Source organism: Prunus mume, linkage group LG1 (assembly GCF_029339155.1).
Source record: "Prunus mume cultivar Tortuosa linkage group LG1, ASM2933915v1, whole genome shotgun sequence".
Classification (NCBI taxonomy): domain Eukaryota; kingdom Viridiplantae; phylum Streptophyta; class Magnoliopsida; order Rosales; family Rosaceae; genus Prunus; species Prunus mume.
In genome coordinates, this window is record NC_142698.1 from 2,189,314 (window position 1) to 2,207,998 (window position 18,685).

At 36.4% G+C, this 18,685-nt stretch overlaps 1 protein-coding gene across 1 annotated transcript; it reads right to left on the reverse strand.

Moving 5' to 3' along the window:
- Positions 1 to 494: 494 nt before the first annotated feature.
- Positions 495 to 6,260, reverse strand: LOC103329795 (Polynucleotide adenylyltransferase family protein). The gene is made up of 15 exons (XM_089053237.1): positions 5,605 to 6,260; positions 5,357 to 5,487; positions 5,163 to 5,280; positions 4,670 to 4,725; positions 4,498 to 4,547; positions 4,300 to 4,398; positions 4,057 to 4,166; positions 3,770 to 3,897; positions 3,079 to 3,145; positions 2,812 to 2,895; positions 2,608 to 2,670; positions 2,335 to 2,479; positions 2,043 to 2,210; positions 1,098 to 1,195; positions 495 to 1,016 (listed from the first exon to the last, which is right to left on the reverse strand). The coding sequence occupies exons 1-15, from the start codon at positions 5,899 to 5,901 to the stop codon at positions 912 to 914; spliced, it is 1,719 nt and encodes a 572-aa protein (XP_088909363.1). The 5' UTR covers positions 5,902 to 6,260; the 3' UTR covers positions 495 to 911.
- Between the last annotated feature and the right edge of the window lie 12,425 nt (positions 6,261 to 18,685).

Sequence of the window (18,685 nt, forward strand, 5' to 3'; positions counted from 1 at the left end):
AGAGGTCGTAGAAAGAATGGCAGTTCTGGCTGAGAAATAAAGATTCTCTACTGATACATGACCAAAATATCAATTTCACCCCCTTATCTGTTTTCTTTTCTGGGTTAAGAAGTTTTTCCACTAGTTTCAATTTGACCAATATCAAAATGCAACAGGGAAATCAGAATTACAGTAGCAAATAAATTTGTATTTACTGAGACACCATAAAAAATACAGGTGGGTGAATTGAAGCAAGACTTTGGGGACTTGAAGAATCTAGCAGAGCATGTTACCAAACAGATTGCAAAGCATGAATTTTAAAGAAAGTAATCCCGAAGGCAGAAAGGGAAATATCGATGCTATTTATTCTTGTACATTGAAGAAATACTTGTAACTCAATGCAGTGGATTCATAATATTCAATAAATTTAAAAGATTGTTTGATGTATAACTGACTTTTCTTAATCTCGAGTGGTTCCTCCACTTGTGTTCTTGGACATATTGTAAGCTTCTAGATTAGCAAGTTAACAGGAGATAAATAACCAATAATAAAATGGTAAAGTTTAACAAATGGGTAATAAAATTCGAAGTGTGGTCTAGACTGACAAAATTCTGTGTAGCAAATTTGTTTCTTCAAATTACCACCTAGGTTAGCAAATGACATATTTTATGTGAAAATTTGACGGGTGGTTAGAGATTCTCAAGTTCCTAACAGCTGCAATATGCATATTCCTAACAGAAACATGAGAGTGAACGTTGGCGTCTGTCTAGTGCTTGTGCAAACTCTTAAGGATGGTGAACTGGGATATAACTCGCTGCAATGACCCCAATTTACAGATTGATTTCAGCAATCAATCCGTCCATTACTTACAGAGCTAGATGGCTGTACTTCTCTTATAATAAATGCACTTCTCAAGAGCAATTGCTAGAGCATCATTCCATCCTTAAACGTTTTGAATGTGTTTCTCTCATCCACTCGAGGCATTCTTCTGCAGTGGCTGAGGGGCGAGCAAGCTGCCATGCAAGTATCTTTTGTTGCTGCCAAGTAAAGAATACATTATTAGCATTTGAAGTTTCATAACAGTCTTTTTGGTACTGGAATTAGAGTATATAGCTTACCCATTCTCGGACAAGTGGTCCTCCAGATTTAAGCTGCAAAACATTCATGATATCCCTTCCATTCACTAGTGGTTTTATGTCCCAGATTTTATCAAGACCTGATCCACCAAAAACAGAAATCAGAAAGGACATCCGAGCGGCTTCCCAAGGTTTAAACAAATCTTAACATGGCAATCTACTCTGGACTAAAAATACTGGTTAGGCATTGAGCACCATCACAGGATATGAAGAGAGGAGTGATTCCAAGAAATCTGTATTGGAGTGAGTCCAGATTCTTCTCTCTTCTTCTTAATCTCCAACACCAAAGAGTCATTCTAAAATCCACAACCACATATTACAAACTCTACTAATACGTTCTCCTAAACTTAAACAACGTTTGCACAAACTTCCAGTAAGCATAGGCTCGGATTTAAGGCTACCCAAGGAATGAATCGAGGTCTGCAGTTTCCTTTAGGGTACCAAGGAATCCTACGGTGAATTCTTACCTTGCCTAGGCTATCTAAAATCTGGTACTGCATGATATTTTCTGCCAGTAATTTAATTTCTTTGTTACTTCGTTATTTACTTTGTCTAGTGCTTCATATTTGCATTCTAAATCATCCGTAAATTGTTATTGTTTAGTTTTCAGTTTAGAATTGCTAGTCTGTTTCAGTAGCTGTTTTATGCATTTGAAACCCCTAGGCTGTCCTACATCAAAGTTCTGAAAATGAATAACATAGAGAACATGTAACAGCTAATGACACCAAAAGATTTTCTAGTACAAAGCATTGGTTTCACAATGAGATCCTCAGTGACAGGATGAAACTGGACCCATAGTATCAAGTAACCTGAGCAAACTAAAGTAGATTGGAAAGTTGGCAGTTTGCAAAATAATATCACAAGGAACTAACAAATATAGCATATGCATATCATCAGAAAGGCGGGGTTAAAAGAGACTTCTGGTACCTAGTTTAAGTACGGCATCTTCAGCTGCTTTAAACAGGCTTCTCCTCCTTTCGAGTTCAAAGTTCTTGTTCAGAAGATCTTCGGTACAATCGATGTTGCGGGGATATACCAATGTAGACATCAGCAAGGCAACTCGCCAAAAATCTTTGAGTTCTCGTAGAAGAAATCCTGGATGGTTGAAAATGCAAATTGAACAATAAGAACAATGTCACCTTGCATAAAACGGATTCCAAAATAACCTCACCCTGCAGATTTCCTAAGAGAAAACGGTGAGGACACAGTAAGGTAATACCTGTCAAAACTCGGGATTTTGAAGCAAGAGGAACATCAACAAATTCTCTTTCCCAATCAACTTCAGTGAGTAGTACGTCCTCATTTGATGCAAAATAAGGAATCAATGGCAAAAACTTCTCGAAAGCGTAGTGTACATTTATAACCTGTAACAAAGAAAATTGTGAACACATTTATAATAACTGCAAATTCCAGAAGTCCTGATATAACTACCAGCTTAGTATGTCCACATAATATGTGTACAACAGAGGGAGAGAAGTGGACTCAAACGTACTGTTTCAGCATCACTGACTTTTCGCTTAAGCGAGTCCCGGAAAATGTAGTTCACAACAGGAATCTGAAACTCAAGGACACAAATTTAGAATTGCAATACAAGCATGAAAATCAAGTGATGTTGACCAACTGCATAATAAATAATATCCCAGACATGCTAATTTCATACATATTTTCCCGTGACATAGGATAACCAAACCCATACCTTCTTTGCTTTGTTATCTTTATACACGGTCGTCCTAAGTGGGAGGAACATAGCAGTATACAAAGCGAGCCTTCTTTGTTCATCCTGCATTCACATGTTAGAGGAACCGTTATTAAAAAAAACACACATGAAAAAAGAAAGAAAAAAAAAAAAGATACACAAGCAGAATTTGAATTATAACAATGATCATTCCATATCTACTAAAAACAATGAAGTGAATGGAGGAAAGGCAAGAAAATTATTATATTTCAGGTCCTCGTCACTCACATTAAAGGTAGAGTTCCCAATTAATTGAATAAGGTTCCATGTAGCATCCAAGTAAGCAACACAAAGCCTACATTAGGTAAGAAAGATAATCCATTAGCATGAAAGCCAGAAAAGAAACAAATGAAGGAAGGCAAAGATAAAATTTAGAATGTATGCTAGGAATTGTATAAAAAATTATGCTTTGCATAACAGTCCTCAAACATAAGATCGAAAGTACATTGGACTCATTGGCAATAAATCTAGTAAACCAAGTATTTCATAAGTCAAAAAGTACATTTGACTTGCACTCAAAAGCCATAGCAAAGTGTAGAATAAATTGCGGCTGAAAGGTATACTAGAGGAGCAAGAGTCTTTGACAGCCTCTAGGTGCAAACAAATGATCCTGAGCAGAGTATGTTGCCTGTTTAATTTGCATATCTAAAATGGGTATATGCCAACTAAAAATTAAAACAACTTAAATTTCACAAACTAAGCAGAGCAGGGGCTTGTGACCAATTATCAACAACCCCAAAAACAAGACATAACAAGAATAAAAGAGCATGTAAGAGAACTTTACAATTTTAGACTCCTTATCAGACCCAATGTATCAGCGTTTCATTTTCATTGTCATTTAGCCTACCCACCAATGTATGATATAATAGAAATAGCCATGCTTGGCAAATCCCTTTTTTCCTTTGGTAATGATACCTACCTGTCACATCCTTCCGATACTGCAGGCTCATACTTAGGGTGAAGACTGAAGACAACCCAAAATAACTTCAAATCACAAATGTAGGTCATAGCTTGGACAGGTTGATTTCCAGAGATCATGAGGTCAATCTGAATAGAAGAGAAAAAAGGGGAAAAAATGAACAGATAGGTCCTTTGTATATCTGGGATGCAGGATAATTTTTCACATTAAACAGCAACAAAAGTGTTATCATAAATCAAATAATATTCAGAACAATCAACACTTGAGGCATAAAAAAAGGAATTTACTTCAGTACCGATGCGCTCTCTGCTAATTTTAGCTGAGAGAGCAGCTTTCACTTCATCACACGAAGCTGCTTCCTTTAGTTCTTCATCTAATATGAATCCAAACCTTGCTCCTGAGCACAAGACAAATATGAATCCAAAGCTTTCATAACAAGACACTAATGAGCTATGACTAATCTGAAAAATCAGCTGTAGAGAGCTAGACTGTGCTATAAAATTGGAAAAATAGAATAAAGTGACAAGTACCAAAACGGATAGCTCGAAGAACTCGTAGTGGATCATCCATAAATGTGGACTTTGGGGGTAAAGGAGTCACTATTTTTCCAGATTTCAGATCTGCAATTCCTGCAGAAGACAAATGAAACATTAAAACAAATAGTAATAATTATGGCTCTTGGTTAAAAGGAAAACTTCTAGAAAAGAAGGCACCTAAATAAAACCAACCTCTTTTGGTATAGTCTTCAATTGAGCTGGTATTAATGTTGTAAAACAAGCTATCCAACAAAATGAAACCCCCATTAAGAACATAAGTTAATCCAAACAAATATATGTAAAGTTTGCAGCAAGAGAAGCTGATTTAATAATTACTGGATAGATTCTTAGGGATGAAAGATACCTGTTAATGGTTAAATCCCTTCTGTATGCATCCTCCTCTGCTGTGCCATATTTTTGCTGTAAAATAGAAACAAAGTAACTTACTAATCATAAATTCAACAAGACTAGACTTAAATTTGATTTGACCAGCTTAATTAACTCTTTGTCCAATTAAAAGGGCAAAATTGCCTCAAACTTTTAGTAAATTGAAATTCCACAAGATAAGAAAGTTACTCTTATGAAGGGTGTCTAAAATATAGGCATCCTTATGAAACAGAATATCATGGGTGTTTTTAACTCATAAGACCACGAAAGATGCCAAATGCCCTCATCCCATAGTCGAAGCCTTAACATTATTCAAAATTAAACCCACACAAACACTCTCTCCCTCTCTCAAGCTCAGAACTTTCAGAACCATATCATTAATCTTAATGTCCTACCAAAACAAAATTAAAATGAAGAGACTAACAAACTCTAAACAATACATAGATTACAGAGATAAAAAAGGTATTTACCACAGTAGGAATGCGACTATTCTCACAATACTCTTCACACCTCAAGTTGACAAAATCAATCCATGTATCACATATGCGCATCCTCGCCGTTTCCAAATGTTTTGATTGTTCAGGATTGCTACAGCAACAAAAAAAAAACACTTAAGTGGACTCTACTTAGATGTACATAGATGCTCAATGGCGAAGCCACATACCATGGAATAACAGCAATTCCTTGTGCCTCTTCCCCAACATGCAACAAGTAGTCCCTAACCTTTTCTACAAATTCGCTGCCTAACATGTTGTCCAAAGCGATATCAATGTCGTAACAGTCCTTTCCCAGAAGCTGTAAAACCAAAACCGACCATTTTCAAAGCTAAATTTTAAAAATAAAAAATAAAAACAAATATATACCAGGAAACCATTTTCTCTCCATCCAAATATCACTTAAATCAGTACGGACCTTATCACGGACCCATCCGCCAGCGACACGAAGCTGGTTCTGTAGGCCAAAATGGCGAACCGTTCCAAGCAGCCTATCAAATATCTTCTTTTCGGTTTCATTCAGTTCGATGTTGTCCCGCACTTGTACGGTAGGGCGAGATGGGACTGCCATGATTGCTCTGCAAGGAGAAAACACTCGGGTTTTCGTGGGAAACAAGGAGATTGGGAGGTTGGGATGTGGATAGCAGCTTCGACGGAGCTTGGGAACAAAGATAGGCTCGCAGCTTAGTAAAGCAGTTTGGAAAGCTACTCTCATGCTATGGATGAACTTTCAAGCCAATTTTCTTAGCCGAAACTAGTCAGAATCTCCTTTGTTTATATGAAGTTTCCACCAATATATTTTCCACTACACAAAGTATGTAATGTTCAAACCCTAAATCCCTAAATTAGAAAGAAACAGTATTAAAATAAAATTAAAAGAAGAAGAATTAGAAGGAGTAGAATTGAAGGTTAAAAATAAAAGTAAAAACAATAAGAAGAAGAATTTCGACGAAGGTTTGGGAGAAGTAAGAAAGAAGAAGATTGGGGTTTAGAAGAAGCAGTGGCAACAGTGGGCACAATGCTTTGCCTCTCAGAGCAAGTCCACCCTTGCTTCAAAACCGGGCAAAAGGCAGCCTAGGGGGGAAGGAAACAGCTCCAGCGCGCAAGGGCCAGCCCTGGCAAGAGCTGGGTCCCACGAGCCCAGGCAAGTCCACAGGCAAATTCAGCCCGAGCTGAAATGACGCCAAACGCCATATAAATTCAGAATTTTTGAATAAATACCTATATGGAATAGAACGGCTCTCAATCATAACCACAAACACTAGTGGCGATTGGCCGGAGTCACAAGGGCCGTAATCAACACCCGCTCCGCTCTCAACAAATCCCGGATGACTTTCTTCCGGCGACCACCCGCCGCTTCAATACGACAGATTCCGCTTCACGCGTCAACCCGACGCTCTCAATCGTTGGAAAACAACACGAGCATAGCCTAAGAGCGTTTCCATCCGTTGCCCGAGGGCAGGAGGGGCCCAAGGCCGTTTGCGCCTTCCAAGAGCCAAGCTTGCCCGGGCAAGAGGCGGGTCCCACATAACCGCCACCAGAGGGCTAAACGAGCTTGTGCTAAATCCGAGGGCAGGACGCCACTTGACATCGCTAGGTCCAAATTTTTATTGTTGGTGCGTGATTTGAAATTACTGCGCTACACCAGCCTCGCTTAGCCAATGTAACACGCCATATGGCGCTTCCGTCGCTCCTACCTTTTTCCTCAAATCTAATGGCTGCCCTTTTTTGGCTTAAAAATTTGAAAAAATTTGAAATTTTTTTCAAATTACCAAAAAATTATAGATTTTTTTTTTCTATAAATACCTACAAATGTTGTTAACTTTCAACACCAAATCCTCGTACATTTTCTTCTCTTTCTAATATTATTCAATTTCTACACAAAATTTCTTCACTTTCAGTTTTCATTTTTATTCACCATCTTATGGCATTTTCTATCAAAGCCGGAGTGACATGGACAACCATGGAAGATGTTTTGTTGTGTGAGTGTTGGGTCCAAGTTGGTCATTGTCCGATCACGAGTAATGAGATGAAATTTTGTCATATGTGGAGAAAAATTCATGCCGAATTTTGAGAAAGATCGGGTTCGGCTCGTACGGAAATGGTTTTGGCTTAGTAGGAGGAAAATTTTGAATAAATAGTTGGGGAAATGGAGAGATGTATTGGCAAAAGCGAGGGACAACCATCGAAGTGGCAAAAATCTAAGCAATGAGGTAAATTATTTGTAATTTCCGTTTTATTAAATTTAATGTCCTTTTTTTGTTGGTTATGTTTCTTGCATTTCCTTTTTTTTTTTTTTTTGGTAATGTTACTTGCATTTTCAATTTTGTTAATGTGTCTTGCATTTTCAATATTTTTTTAAATAGATTATGCAAGCACAAATGTGGTTCGGTGCCATTGGGTAAGGCAAAAAATCTTTCAACCATCAACAATATTGGAAGGTGGTGAAAAATTGCAAACAATTCAGAATTATTCCCACGAGTCCGACCGTTGTGTTGAACGAGACACCACTCCATGATTCATTGGCATTAGATTAGCCTTTGGATTCCCCGATGAGTCAACACTCACCAATCCAAAAGGAAACAAGGCATATTGGTCGAAAGGCGGCAAAGGCGAAGATAGGAAGTACTTCCAGCAATGATACTGCAAACTTCTTGGAACAAATTGCAAGGAACGGCCAATGATTGAAATAGTGGCCAATACATTGATATATCTGCTGATATATTTGTATTTTCAACTGTCGACACCGATAATATGGGGTAAGGCCATATCTTCCCCTGTATCGACTATATATCCCCGATAAGTGTCATATCCCCGATATCAAATTGAAACCCAAAAATAACTAATCATTGCCCAGAACCCTATAATTTATTAATATGAAGAATCTATGCACAATCCACTGCCCACATACCTCCAATCCATCCGAAGAGGACATGGCGATTAGTTTTGGACATATGAGCATATGAACTAGCCTAGTACTAACTCAAATGAATCTTATGATGACTATGGTTATGTCATGTCTGATTATAGTGGAACTAATTATGGAACTCAAGATGATAAAAAAGATTATGGACCTACTAGTTGTTTAATCCTAACTATCCTATATATGGGAAGACATATGGAGCTCAAGAGAGACCTATGTGCACCATGTTCAAATATGGCTTACAAACTGCTCGGGTTACATGACTTAGTATGACTATTGTATGAATCTAGATGGTTGTTCCTCATTATTTGAACCTCATAGGAGCTCTTCATTTATGTAGACGGACACTTATCTAAATTGTAATCTAATGTTTAAACAAACTAAGAATTTATCCATGGTTTATTCATTCTAATTAACATTTTATTTTCAAACTTTTCATTTACGCGCATTACATAGAACTTTTATTTCATCGTATGTATATCTTATTATTAGTAAATTTTGAGTTTTATTTGTTCAATACATTCATTGAGAATGTACATAACATCTATGAAAGTTTTACACCAAAATTATGTGTTTCAATGCCTATATCTGTCATTTTTGTTGAGTTTTTCACGATACCTAAAACGATAACGATATATCCCCTGAAATATCCGTAAATTGGAGGCTTGATATTATCTGCAAGGCCGATATTTTAATCCTTGCGAGCAGCACCCCTAATAATTGCCCACCGAGATTGGATGATACCAAAACACCTTTCAACATCTTTCTTGTAACCACCTTGATAAGCAGAAAATAATTTTTCATTCTCATATCAGGTTGAGAGTTTCGAATACGTCACAGAATCTTACCAAGCTCTCTATAGTAGTGTACTTCCTCATCCTAGCAATCTCATCCACCTAATCAGCAGATGCACCATACGCTAGCATTTGTATAACAGCTCTGGAAGAAGCCCCAAAACCCCAGCAACATCACACTTCTGAACGAAGTATGCATCATAATTGCAAACAACATGCATGACTTTATTGAACAAATGGGGTTGCATTCTATATCGCCCTCAAAAATCAACATTAGAGTATACAGAATTTGTGATAAAGTAATCTTCCAAAAGATTCTTACCCCGAGAATGCCTATGTCTGTCCAAGTTCGAGCCACGACCGACTTGTGAACCATGGAGGCGGCCTTGGCTTCATAGATCGAGCATACCCACTGCCATGGCAACTTGCTCATCATCTTCTTACTGCACCCTTTTTTCTTCAGCTCATCTACGTCTTCTTTCTTTAATTTCTTGCCCTTGCCTCTCCAAGCATCTCCTCATGTCTGACACTGAGAGTGGAGTATAAAATATAAAAATTGAGAAATGAAAGGATAAAGAAGTTTTGGTGATTTTATAGAGAAATTTAGAAGATAGAGATGACACGTTGCGCAAATTTAGAGAGTGAAAATCTTATCTTAAATATGATATTTGTATTTTATAATAAATATCAACACGTGGCACCGAGTATCTTATCTAAAATTTGTGATTTTTTTTTTTAATAAATGTCAACACGTGGCAACCGAGAATCTTATCCGAAAATTTTATCTGAAAAATTTATTTGAATTATGAGATATGAATTTTATAATAAATATTGACATGTGGGAACCCAAAATCTTATCCGAAAATCTTCTAAAAATTAATTGTTTAGGTAAAAAATAAAAATAAAAAATAAAAGAGAATAGTATTTGCCTTTTGCATTGGCAATGGGTGGAAACACACCTTGCCTCTCCTTACCCTTTGCCATGGCAAATGGGTGGAAGTGCTCTAACTCTCTCTGACCTTGGGATTGAACATATAGCCTTCTCTCTCTCCCTTCTCTTTCTTCTTTTTTTAACCAAAATGCCCTTCTACTTGCGGGGCACGTGTTTTAATTTAATGTTTAAATAAAGTTCACTTTTGGTGCCTGTGATTTATCACTTTTACCACTAAACTCCATGTGGTTTCAATTTGATCACTTTTGTCCATTGGTTTTGATTTTTAAGCAATTCAAGGAGTTAGATCGTTAGTGGAGGCGTTAAATAATGATGTGGTTGCTCCAACGTGGCTTTTTCGCTGAGGTGGATATCACGTGGCTTTAGAGTAACCTAAGCAAAAAAAAGCCATGTCAGAGCCGCCATGTCATGACTTAACGTCTTCTCTAACAGTCTCACTAACAAGAGACTAATTTGTATGTTTTACGTAAGGTCAGGTACGCCCATGAAAAATTTAAAAGGTTGGGTACTAATTTGAAATGACCCCTAAAGATTTGATACTTTTAGGGCATGTTTGGTATGCCGCACTGTGGCTCACTAGACTGGACTGTGTTAAATAACACTTGAAACCCATGTTTGGCAAGGGAGATGATTAACTTAAATGAGACTCTATAGTCCAACATTTAAAAAAAAAAGGGGACTCGTGTGTCTAATATAGAGAGCCCAAAATTGGGTTCACAAAATAGCGAGCGTCTTATTTTGAACAAGTGAGTCCGATGGATTTCCTTAGAGCAACTCCACCCATTTGCCCCTTGCCATGGCAAGGGGCGAGTTAGGGCAGCCACTATTCACTTAAATAGTAGTTGCCCTTGCAAATAGTATTGTGTGTTTCCACCCGTTGCCACGACAAAGGGCAATTACTATTCACTTTTTTATTTTTTTCACAAATTTTTTTACCTCAATAATTAATTTGGATAATATTTTCGGATAAGATTTTCGGGTTCCTACGTGTCAAGACTATTCATAATCGGATAATTTCTGGATAAGATTTTTGGGTTCAAATTTCGGATGAATTTCAAAATTTAAATTTCGTATAAATTTGGGTTCAAATTTCAAATGAATTTCAAATTTCAAAATTCAGATAAATTTGGGTTCAAATTTCGGATGAATTGCAAAATTCAAATTTCAGATAAGATTTTCATCTAATCAAATTAAGCCACGTGACATCTCTATCTGGTCAAAATTTTCTATAAAACCAGAGGCAATGCTCATAGTTCTTACACCACATCTTTCTATATTTTCATTTATCAGAGTTTAGAATTCATACTCCATTCTCAAATAGAAGATTTTAGGAGATGCTTGGTGAGGCAAGAGCGAGAAACAAATGAGAGAAGCCGCAAAGCAGATGAAAGAAATATGTTGCAGGGAGAAGAAGAGAACCAAGGTTGCTGCCGTGGTTCACAAGTTGGCCGTCGCTGGAATGTGGACAGACATAGTCAGTCTCGGGGTAAGAATCTTTTGGAAGATTATTTTATCCCAACTTGTTTGTACTCTGATGTTGATTTTCGAAGCCGATATAGAATGCAACCTCATTTGTTCAATAAAGTCATGCATGATGTTTGCAATTATGATGCATACTTTGTTCAAAAGTGTGATGCTACTGGGGTTTTGGGGCTTCTTCCGGATCAAAAGCTTACGGATGTTATACGAATGTTGGCGTATGGAGCATCTGCTGATCATGTGGATGAGATTGCCCGGATGGGGAAGTCCACTACGTTGGAGGCCTTGGTCAGATTTTGTGATGCAGCTTGAAACTCAGACACTAGGGGCTACCGACAGACCTACTCGGGACCTCCAACGACTTCTACAAAAAGCCGAAGCTCGAGGATTTCTAGGAATGATTTGTAGCATCGACTGCATGCACTGGCAATGGAAGAATTGCCCAACTGCCTGGCAAGGTGATTACGGAAATAGAAAAGACACAAAAAATATCATCCTTGAAGTCATTGCTAGTTTCGAGACATGGGTTTGGCATTCTTTCTTCGGAGTTCCCGGATCCCAAAATGACCTCAACGTGCTGGGTTAATCCCCAGTCTTCAACGATGTTTTCGGAAGCCAATGGCCCAATATCACCTATCAAGTCAACAACACAATCTACCAGACAGGGTATTATCTAGTTGACGGCGTCTACTTGAGATGGACCACATTTGTCAAATCCATTCCAAATCCCCGATCCCAAAAGCAAAAATTATTTGCTTCTTATCAAGAAGGATACAGGAAAGATGTCGAAAGATGTTTTGGCATCCTTCAAGCTCGATGGTTGATTATTCGAGGTGCGGCCCGTATGTTTGATGAGGAGGTCCTCATAAGCATTATGATGACTTGCATCATCCTCCATAATATGATTGTGGAGGATGAGTATGATTATGATGCTGCAAAGGTCTACGAATCGGATCCCTTTAACACGACCTTGACACAAATTTATGAAAGGCCCATGGGGCCAAGTGGAGAACCGTTTGAGTCGAATCCGTTGGTTGGGGATGGTTGTTTCATGACCCGCATAATAGATCGATATACAAAGATGCAATCTTAGTATATTCATGAAAGGCGTCATTTAACCAATTTGTGTTACTAGGTCCATCGTCACGGAAAAGTCTTCTTCTCATAATATCCCTTCATTCTAGCTTCCAAAATTGTTTTGTTTCAGGGGACATATGGCTTGTATCCATCACCATGGTTTCCCGATCTGTCTTGTCCATTTCTTTTTTGAGCAAATACTCCCTTTCTTGTGCATATTCTGCTCGAATTGTCATCTCGTTCTCTTGGCATTTTTGCTCCATTTCAACTCTTACGGCGCTTTGCCTTGCAATTTCCTCCAAATATTTTGATGTATTGTTGTTTGAATTACCCCCTTTCTTCGCCTTTGCAGCCTTTCGGCCAATGGGCATCGGCTCCTTTTCGATGGGTGAGTCTTGACTCATAGGGGAATCGAGAGGTGAATCCGATGTCGTTGAATCATGGAGTGGCATCTCATTTAACATAACGGCGGGACCCGCAGGAATAATTCTGAAGCGTTTGTAATTTTTCACCACCTCCCAACATTCATGATGGTTGAAAGCTTTTTTGCCTTGCCCAATTGCACCAAACCACATTTGTGCTTGAATCATCTATTAACAACAAAAAAAAAAAATTAATGGAAATCCAAGAAATATTTAAAATATATTGGATATGCACGTAACATAAAAAAAAATAATGAAAATGCAATTAACCTTACAAATATATTGAAAATGCAACAAATATTAACAAAATATTATTTATGCAAGAAATATTAACAAAATATTGAAAATGCAAGACATATTAATAAAATATTTACAATGCAAGAAATATTAACAAAATATTGAAAATGCAAGAAACATTAATATATATATATATATATATTAGGACATTAAACTTAATAAAACAAAAATTACAAAATACTTACCTCATTACTAAGATTTTCCCCGCTTCTATGGTTGTCCATCGCTTTTGCCAACTCTCTATTGAGAATTCTTTCAATAAATTTGGCATGAATTTTTTTTCCACATATGACAAAATTTCATCTCATTGCTTGACACGGGACAATGACTAACTGGGAGCTAAGACTCAGACAAGAAAACATCTTCCATGGTGCTCCACGCCCCTCCGCTTTCGATAGAAGAAGCCATAAAGAAAAAAAATGAAAATAGAACTTGAAAGATAATAAAATGTTAGTAAAGAGTGAATAATAGTAGAAGTAGAAGAAAATGTATGAGGATTGGAAGCCACGTGTCTTCGCCTGGGCGCTCCGATCTGTTTCTCCTCCTCCAATCCTTCCCCAACTTCCACTTGCATTGCAAAACTTGCCACACACCTTAAAAATGGAAATTTGTCCACACTTTCCTCCATTTTTGGCTCTCTTTCCTCCTCACAAACACTTTCATTTTGTCCTCATTGGACTGCAAAACCCGCCTCCAATCTCTGCGCACCCACCAATCACTTCCTCTCTGCCCAAAAACGCAATTTCAAGAATGCAATTCATGGTTGCCACTTTAGTTGACAAGTCTTTAGAGCCCAAGAGGTTGATAATTCTTGGGATTAAATTCAAGAAAAGAAAATACCTTTGCTCTCAAAATTAACTGCTGATATTGTTTATCAAACCTTTGGCCCAACTTGTTCTCTAAACCCTATAAATGCCTAAAAATAAAAAGAATAAAAAAAGAAAGCCCAAAATGCTACACTATATTTACGATTTACAATTTTTTTTTAAAGTTATATATATTTATTAATATATATATATTTTTAGGTTAAATTTCTAATTAAAATTAAATATTAAAATAATTATTTTTTAGTTCGACACAACACCAAACATAGGTCTTCACTATTTTTACAATCCAGCTTCTTAATTCGATGCAGCACCAAACGTAGGTCAAGTACTTAATCTAGTTTAAGCCAATCCGAGCTAATCCAAGGCAGTCTCGGATTTAGTCTGTCCATGGCAGTCCGTCGTACCAAACCTTATGTAGTTGACCCTAATTTTAATTTTCACTTTTTTTTTATAAAAACAAAAAAATTATTAAAAACTAAAAACATGTTTGGTAACATATTTTATTTTTATTTTCAAAAAAGTGTAAAATCTAGTTTTCAAAAGGCATATTTACTGTAGTGCCCCATGAAACTATGGTCAAATCCTTACATTGCCCCTCGGAAGTCAAAGTGGGTCACTTTAACCCCTTGAGCAAGGTTTGGTATTCCAATTTGTCCCCTACCGTTATCTCCATTTATAACTTTGGCAACTTTGATGATGTGACATTTGTAGGACCCATAATTTGCTAACATGGACTCCACGGAAGCAAAAATTAATTAGAATAAGACTAAACTCTATTGAAATATTTAAAGTTAAAAATAATAAAATAAAACAACTCTTCTCTTTCTCTTCAGGAGTGAAGCCACAACCAAGACAAAGAATCCTTTTTGCCTATCCACAGCAGTAAAACCATACCTAGCAGCTTCTACAACATCTTCTGAATATATTTTTTGTTGGAAGAACAACAATCAGATTACACTTAATAATTTAATTTAACAGTTAAATTAAACAACAAATAAAATAATGAAATTACACAAAATTTTGCCCCTACTCAATGCTTGTAGTTCTGCTGGGTCTGCTCCGCCAAGATACAAATATCTAAATGAAAGTCCTAGCACTAGGACTTTGATTTGTGACGAAATCTATGTGTTTATCTCTCAAGCTATATAGGAATGATGATATGAATGTTCTCTATAAATTTGATGTTTTAAAACATAAGCAGGGCTCGTGTTTATATAATGACAAACCCAATCAGACAAAAACATTATATGATATTTGAATTTTAAAATAATTCAATTAATTAATTAATTAATTAATTCAAAATTAATTAACTAATTGGGTTTAATTTAAATCACAGAGCCCAAGAGCCCCAATGCCTATCTTTTGATTATTTAAATATATATTATTTATATATATTAATTAACCATTGACCCAACTACTTAGGCATTGACCCAAAGGCCAAACCCACAAGCCACTCAATTGGGCCACTTGCATAGCCCAATCCAAACTATTCTATTTCCAAAAGTAAGTCTTATAAAGATCTCCAAGGAACCCTAACTTTCCAACGTGGGACTAATTTCAACTCAAACAATGCTTTGCAAAACCAACAATACCCCACATTTGAGTTGAAATGTGTATTCAAACACCTAACATACCCCACATTTGAATCAAAATTTAAATGCAAATGATGCCTGTACCACCTGAGAGATAGTAGAAATGATATGGATCAGGAGAAGTGTCTTTTGGACTTGAACTTACCCTAGTGAAAATATATTGGGTCTATTGGGTGACATAGGGGATATAATGAACTTGAACTATTCACCACTATTAGTAAACCGAGACAACATATCTCACACATATCAAATTTGACACACTTCAATTAATATGTTTGTGTTCATTTTGGTCCTGAACACATGCTGGTTTTCCTAGGAGCTTTAGAGAGTCCTAGCCATATCAACTCTCAAAAATGCGACCCTACATTCACTCCTATATATAGGTGACATTAATTAAGAATAGTTTGCTATATTCCTCTTGATAACAAGATATTAATGTCATTAAATGCATAAGCATACCCTCAATCATCAACAGACAACACACACTTATCATAGAAATGAGCATTTTGTGTGTTCAACACTTTGAATCATCCCAAACTAGTTTGCCTATTGAACCTAGACCATGGGATCTCCAATCAACTAGGTTAGGTTTCAGCCCAGTTTGATTTATTGAATTGGCTTTAGACCCATTCCCCTCAATGCATACACTATTTGCTTTCTTAGTAGGCCTTTTGCCAAATGATCTGCTATATTTTCCTTTAACTTTTCATAATCAATAGATATTACTCCATTTTAGAGTAACTATCTAATCATATTGTGTCTTCGGCTTATATGTCTAGACTTGCCATTATCGACACTATTTTTGGCTCTCGCTTGGGCAGCCATACTATCACAGTGTATACAAATGGCAGTCACAGGCTTGGACCATTATGGAATATCCTCAAGGAAGTTTCTAAGCCATTCAGCTTCTTCAACAACTTTATCCAAGGCTATAAACTCTGGTTCCATTATTGAACGTACTATACATGTCTGTTTAGAGAATTTTCAAGACACTATTGCACATCCTAATGTGAAAACATATCCACTAGTTGACTTGGTTTCTGTATTGTCATAAATCTAATTTGCATCACTGTATCATTCTAACACAGGTGGATATCTTGTATAATGCAATCCATAACTCATACTGTTCTTTAAGTATCTTAACACCCTTATCAAAGCATCCCAATGCTTTTGCCCTAGATTGCTTGTGTATCTAATAAGCCTATTTGTTAAGTAAGCTATGTCAAGCCTAGTAGAGTTCACCACATACATCAGATTGCCAATTACTTGAGAATATTCCAATTGTGAAATGGCATCACCAACATGTTTCTTTAATTTACAGTTTGCATCAAATGGAGTTGCAACAGGTTTACTGTCAAAATGTCCAAAAAATTTTAGGATCTTTTCGACATAATGAAATTGTGTAAGGATATATCCATCATTATTTCTTTTAATTTGAATTCAAAGTATAACATTTGCCTGACCTAAGTCTTTCATGTCAAAACTTGAGTTCAACATTGTCTTAATATTATTGATCACATCCTTACTTGTTCCCATTATCAACACACAATGACCCAAGTTCTACCATTGCTTTTAATGTAGATACATTTATCACACTCATTGATTTTGAAACCATATGTCAACATTGTATGGTCAAACTTTTCATGCCATTGTTTTGGTGCTTATTTAAGTCCATATAATGACTTCACAATCTTACACACCTTCTTTTAATGTCCTTGAATCACAAACCCCTCAGGTTGCTCCATGTATATTTCTTCATCTAATTCTCCATTCAGAAAAGCAGTTTTTACATCCATTTGGTGTATATCCAAATTGTAAATATATGCAATTGCTATTAACATCCTAATAGATGTAATATGCGAAACTGGAGAATTAGTGGCAAAATAATCCATCATTTTAGTTGTATCCCTTGACAATTAAATGTGCCTTATACTTATCAAAGGTGCCATTAGCTTTTTGAAAATCCATTTGTGTCTGTTTATTACCAGGGGGTAAATCAACCAATTCCCACATATTATTTTGCATAATGGACTCTATTTCACTTTTTATTGCTTCCTTCCAAAAATGAGCCTCATGTGAAGTTATGGCTTGATGTTAAGTTTTTGGTTCACTTTCAAACAAGAAAGTAAGGAAATATGGCCCAAAGTTCTTTGGAACTTTTGTTCTTGTTTCTCTTCTTGGTTCAGAATCTATTTCTTGAAATCTTGAGGAAAAAGCTTCATCATAACTTTGATCATGTGACCGTTTTCTAGTTGAACCACATTTATTTTCTTCATAAGGATATATTTCCTCAAAGAATTCTACATTAACTGATTCAATGATACTGTTAACATTTATGTCCGGAATTTCAGATTTCACTACTAGAAATCCATAAGCAATTGTTCGCATATCCAATGAATACATAGTTAATAATCTTTGGTCCAAGTGTAGTTCGCTTTGGTCAAGGAACTAGTACTTTTACTAGACAACCCCACACTTTCAGTGTCTTATATGTGGGTATTCTTTCATTCCATATTTCATAAGGAGACTTATTAGTCTTCTTATGTGAAATTTTATTTAAAACTCTATTTACAGTAAGTAAAGCTTCACCCCACATGTTGTGTGGAAGCCCTGAGCTATTTAACATGGAATTAAATCATATCTTTAATGTTCTATTTTTCTTTTCTACAACACCATTTTGTTGTGATGTATAAGGAGCTGTTATTTGATGTACAATTCCATGTGTAGCATAAAAATCAGAGAACGTTTGAGATTCATACTCCCCACCTCTATCTAATCTAAGTGCCTTGATTTTTCTCTCAAGTTGATTCTCTACTTCCGCCTTACATGTCTTAAACATGTTCAAAGCCTCATCTTTGCTATGAATCATGTAAACATAGAAAAACTTGCCATCATCAATGAAGGAGATGTAATAATTCTTCCCTTCACGAGTTGGTGTAGGCTCTTGCCTTCATTCTTTTTTTTGGACAATACTGAATTTCATTTTAAGCTAAACAAGGGTTACTTTGTTTGGTGTGAGGTAAACTTCTCTTTGGCTACACAAGATTGTTGTGGTAGAATAAGTACATGTTGTAGTTTGATTCTTCCCACTTGTTCCTTGTGTTTGTAGAAATTTATTTCCTTGTATTTGGTCTTA

What these genes read in the sequence shown, in the direction of transcription:
- LOC103329795 (XM_089053237.1), bottom strand. Translation starts at nt 5,901, where the DNA reads ATGAGAGTAGCTTTCCAAACTGCTTTACTAAGCTGCGAGCCTATCTTT. An exon ending in GGAATTGCTGTTATTCCATG is followed by an intron (nt 5,281 to 5,356) that starts GTATGTGGCTTC and finishes TTGTTGCTGTAG; the next exon opens with CAATCCTGAACAATCAAAAC. An exon ending in TTGGGAACTCTACCTTTAAT is followed by an intron (nt 2,896 to 3,078) that starts GTGAGTGACGAG and finishes ATGTGAATGCAG; the next exon opens with GATGAACAAAGAAGGCTCGC.